Raw genomic sequence first — 5,222 nt, forward strand, 5'->3', positions numbered from 1 at the left:
GTGTTGTTTTAATTCATTATATTCCTTATCCACATCCCTCATTTGTAACATTTGTAAACAGTTGACATTGTTTATGCATCCTGCTTAGGTTGTTGGGAGGCCAAAACAAAGTTTATAAAGGAGACATACACAATACTCTTTTCCAGTATTAATGTTTTCAAAAGTTTGCACAAATTGTATCGTGAAGGATAAAAGGGAAAATTTCTCCTTATATCTGTTTTCATAATATAAAGAGGACTGCTCCTTTCAGAGGCTTTCCAAGACAAGTCAGTCTGTGAATGATGTTGCATCAGTGCTGCTTAAGCAACAGAAAAAAATTATGTCTAGGAAGTTACTGCAAAACAAATTAAAATACATATAAATGCTCAAAAGATTGACTGGAATAAATAGGAGGCCTGAAATGTATGAAAAGGTAGAAACTAAATCTGTGTTTTAATTTGCAACCTGCATCTGATGCATCAAAGCAGGTTGAGAGTTGATCCATTGTGGGGTTGTACAGATCTCCCTTGGGTTTTTAAGGTTGTTACAGCCAGTGGGGAGAAGAGAGGCTCTCTCAAGGCTGCATTCTTACAAGGATTTTAAACACTGATGCTAGAGCAGCTTCACAAACAGTAGATTTTTGTAGCACAGTTTCTTTTCTCTTCCATTCTAACTTCTTCCTCTATAATCAGAAGTATATAATTAAGCCTAAAATTAAATCTTCCAGAAGGGAATATCCCAGAAATAGCCCTCCAAGATCTTTTATGCCCGACTCATACAAAGATTTATGCAGATGAGTAGCTTTAATCAAAGGAGAACTATGACTGAAATGAATGAAGCAGCTTTGATGTGTTATGGTTAATTTGTGGGGTTGGAGCAGATTCCTGTTATATGCAGGAAGACCTCTTGCACAGTGTGGTGTGGGATTTGCACTGTAATAGGAAGTTTTAACAGCATGACAAAATCGAGTTTGAGTTTAGCTTAAAACATCTTTGAGATTCTGTCTTTAGTTTCTGAAAGGAGAGGCTGGTGGTTCTGTTGTCTCACTGGAACTTAATACTTTGCATATAGACTGTTATTTTGAAAATTGTGTGGTTTTTCTGTTAAAAGACAACTGCTACAGTATTTTGTGCCCTAAAAACTCTGCATTATGAGTTGTTTTACATCCTTCTTTGTCAGTATGTTAATCCAACTCCCTTTAGTTCACAAAATTAAACCTACATGAAGACTTTTGGCCCTGTTTGGAAATAACATGTTATTGATGGAATTTTGTGCTGTAAATACTGGGTGAATCTCAGTAACTGACAAAGAAGGTACAACAATTTCATCATCACTCTAACATGGATAAAAAATTGACTTTACTATTCAGTGCCCTGTAGTATTCAGTGTCTCAAGTGTTTGGTGGTTCTTCTATAGACAGAAATCTGCCTGATGCCCAAAGTAACCTTGGATTATGGGGGGATGGCAGAGGTGAAGATGAGCTGTCACCTGAAGAAATACAAATGGTAAGTTTATCCTATGTCTAATTGTCCATTCTATTGTATATTCTTCTGTATTCATATGTAATAAAAAAAAAAAAAGAGTACAGATTCACCTAAATTAATTTTTAACAATTTATGCAGAATAATAAGATACACTTTTTGTTTGCGATTTCCTGGTTCTTCTGATAGCAGCTAATAGTTAAAAATGCTACAAAATATTTATATGGAGACATGAAATTAATAAAAACTATATTTCAATAATTGGAATTAAAATTGTTTAACATTAGAATTACTAATTGCTTTGTTTAGTCAGAAAACAATAGAAGTCATGGCAACATCAGAAGAATCACTATGAAAGTTCTGAAAGAATAAATTGTTTGCTCTTTTTTATTAGACAGTTTCTAGAACACAAATAGTTGTAGTATTTAATTATTACCGTGAAGTTATACTTAATTTTATTTCTTTTTATTTTTTATTATCAAAATCAGATTGGTTTCCTAGACAGAGTAGCTACAAGGTATCTGTCACAACAGAATTTAATTAATCTTAACATTTTAACATTTCTCTGCTATCAGCATGTTTGTAGATTGATCCAATTCTGCTTACATTTGAATGTAATCTCTGACATAGGCACGATTTCTGACAGCCTGTCAGATTTTTTGATATTTCTAAAATTTATTGTTTTGAACAGAGCTCAAAATTCTTAGCAGAGCTCTCTACATTAGCACACACTGCCTTGGGTTTATATAAAGAAAGAAAAACTGATTTCAATCAGTAGCTGTGCAGGTATCAGAACAGAGAGCTTTACAGGGCAAAGGGCTGCAGCAGTATGACTTTGTGAAGGTTCCTTGGCAGTGACTTGAGGTGTTCCCAGCCACAGAGCACATCATTCTTCCAGTCAGAGATGAGTAAGTTGCACATAATTATGGTATGCCTTGCTAAGAAGAAGACTTTCTTCAGAAGCTGCTCTGTGTGCTCTCATATTGTTCTTGAGTGCCAGTCTAAAATCTAGAGGCTTACTCCTGCTTTCTGTTTCATTTTAGAAGATGATTCTTTACATATTTTCCTTTTCCTTTCTTTAGGCACAATACTGTTAGGCCACTTGCTGTCAGCTTCCAGTGAAACAGGGGAAATGAGAGTTGAGGGTGATGGCTCTGACAGGGCCTTCTGACTGAAAGCCAAATGCTGCTTGTGTTCTGTAGGCCTAGGATGATAGGAAGAGTCTCCTCTCTGAAAGGGTTTTTGAGCTGCTCAGGGAAGTGGTGGTCACCATCTCTGGCAGTATTTAAAAGACATATAGACATGGCACTTAGGGACATGGTTTAGTGGTGGCCCTGGCTTATCTTGATCTGCAAGATCTTTTCTATCCTAAACAATTCTACAAAAAGGGTAGCTTGCACTCTGTAAAATGCTGTGTTGGTTTTAAATTGAGGTGGTTTGTGTCATATACTTTAGCAAATCCTCAGGAGAGGATTTTACCCTCAGGAGAGAGCTTGACGTTGTTCAAAATGTTTGTAGGCTGCTACATGATTCACACAATAAATTTCAGTTTATAACTCTGAATACAGGTATATTAATGTGTTTTACAGTTATTGTGAGCAGATGTCTTGTGATTGCATAGAGTAGGAAAAATCTGTCTCTGCTGTTTGGAGCCATGAAAATATCTACTTTTTTCTGACTTTATCTTTTTTCTGGTTGGTTGGTCTTGTCTTAAATTCAGGAACAGGACATCTAATGACTTCTCTCATGGGATTACTAAAAGAAGTGGTGATTGTTTATTTTATGCCTTGGATTTTTAGCCATATATTAAGCAGTTTGTCACTTTATGCCATACTTTGGTAGCAGAATCTTTCACTGCCATAAAAGAGGCTACTTCAATAAGCCATAAATTGCTGAGCTATGCTGATGGCTAGAGCTTGGTTTTATCTTCCCATCCTGTAAATCCCTTTGTGATGCACTGGTATATGATGTGTTCAGCACTCAAACCCTTTGTTCAATTTGTTTTAGCATATCTTAACTGCTGTCTGTGCAAGCACTCCATCAGCCATGATTTCAAGTTGCAACGATCATTTAGCAGTTTAAAAAGCAATCTGTGCCAGTGGAAGGTTTTAAATGTCAAAGGGACTTTTTAAAGAATACTTTCTCAAGTGGATTTGTGCTATTTGTAAAGGATTAAAGTCATTCACTGTTCCTGTACTGAACATTTGTCTTCTCAATTAGTTACCATCTCAGTTTTTGAAGGCAGCAGAATAGGGAAATTCTAATGTTGAGTGTTTGTACAGATATCCTTACAGAAATCAGAAAAAACAATTGCAGCATGGTGGCCCCACTTATTCACTCAAGAACCAGCAATCCCAGTGTTAAATCTCATGGTTCTACTTCCTTGTTCTGTGCCTTGGCTTTGTTGTGAGGTGACTCCACCAGAACCAGACATACAATAGTCATGAATGTAAAGCAGTGCAGTGATGAAGCACCTTTAGCCATCTGCTGCTGTGAAGTAAATATAGTGATATTTAGTATTCTAGGTGATTATATTTTTAGAAATGCTCTGCTCTGTAGGTGGTGTCACTACAGACAGCAGTGACAATGACACTTGAATGTATTGTGACAGTTAATATTTTATTTTACAAAACCATTGGATCTTCAGAGTGGAAATCAATGGGACTTTATGGAATTGTGCAGTATGTTGAAGATGGCAGTGCCCAGTAACCTTCCTCTTAGACTCTCCTTTAACCCAGGAGAGAAGGCTGTTCTTACCAACGAGGTAGACAGTGAGCCTCTAGTACAAAAAGAAATCTGGATGTTAAACAAAATTTTTTTCTTCATTCTTTATGATAGAAATGTCTGTGTCAGAAGACTAAGCCTTTCTCTGTGAGATTGACTGTTGCCCATCTTCAAACACATACGTGTCATTTCAGACTCACTTCTAGGAAATTAAACCTGTAAATTTTGTGTCATTTTTCTTCTCCCCTTTTTCCAGTTTGAACAGGAGAACCAGAGACTTGTTGGTGAAATGAACAATCTCTTCGATGAAGTCAGGTACAGTTTCTGTTACTTGACAGAGCAGTGCTGGTTCCATGCCCCAGTCAGCCCTGTGTGCAGGGCACTGGCTGCTCCTGCTCTAGAGCTGTGGGAGGAGCTGGGACAAACACCAGTGCCCAGGAGAGGAACCGTGTGCTGCCCCACAGTGCAAAGAATGCTAGCACTGGCTACTTGTGGAAGGTTTACATTCTCCCTTACCCAAGTTTTTAAAGTAAATTTTCCATTTCTGTCCCGATGTCTGCTGGATACCCAGATAGCAGCAGGGGAGATGCCATTGCTGCCACATGCAGAGACAGGCAGTGGTGCCATTCACTGTCCCCAGCTGTGCAGAACACCCAAACAGCTCCTTGAGCTAGAAATTGACTTTTGGGTCTCAGTCCTAGGCAAGGTGAACTGCACACACCGGAGTAGCAAATGAAGAGGGTGTGTCAAAATAAACTGCTTAAGGCCCAGCATGGATGTTACTGTATGAAATGAAAGGACACAGGTGAAAGCTGCTCACTGAGCACTTCTGGGGGTGCTTTTCCCAGGGCTTCACTGTGGGCTGGTTGTCTTCCAAGCAGGCACTGTGCAAGCCCTAGTGCAGGCCATTGTCCTCACAGGTGGCTGACAAAGCAGTGGCTGCCTGGGCAGCCACTTACTGGGCTGGAGGGTCTGAATCTGCAGCAGCAAGACATGTTTGCATGAGTTTCTAATGGAGTATTTCTGTTCTTTGCCAAG

At 38.5% G+C, this 5,222-nt stretch overlaps 1 protein-coding gene across 1 annotated transcript in view; it reads left to right on the forward strand.

The window, feature by feature from the left end:
* The window catches only part of STX18 (syntaxin 18), a 59,358-nt gene that overhangs the window by 52,046 nt on the left and 2,090 nt on the right, over window positions 1-5,222 (forward strand). The window contains exons 7-8 of the mRNA XM_079306858.1: window positions 1,396-1,484; window positions 4,441-4,499. Of these exons, the coding sequence (XP_079162984.1) occupies window positions 1,396-1,484; window positions 4,441-4,499 (148 nt within the window). The remainder of the gene's footprint in view (window positions 1-1,395; window positions 1,485-4,440; window positions 4,500-5,222) is intronic.

Source organism: Erithacus rubecula (assembly GCF_903797595.1).
Source record: "Erithacus rubecula genome assembly, chromosome: 5".
NCBI lineage: Eukaryota > Metazoa > Chordata > Aves > Passeriformes > Muscicapidae > Erithacus > Erithacus rubecula.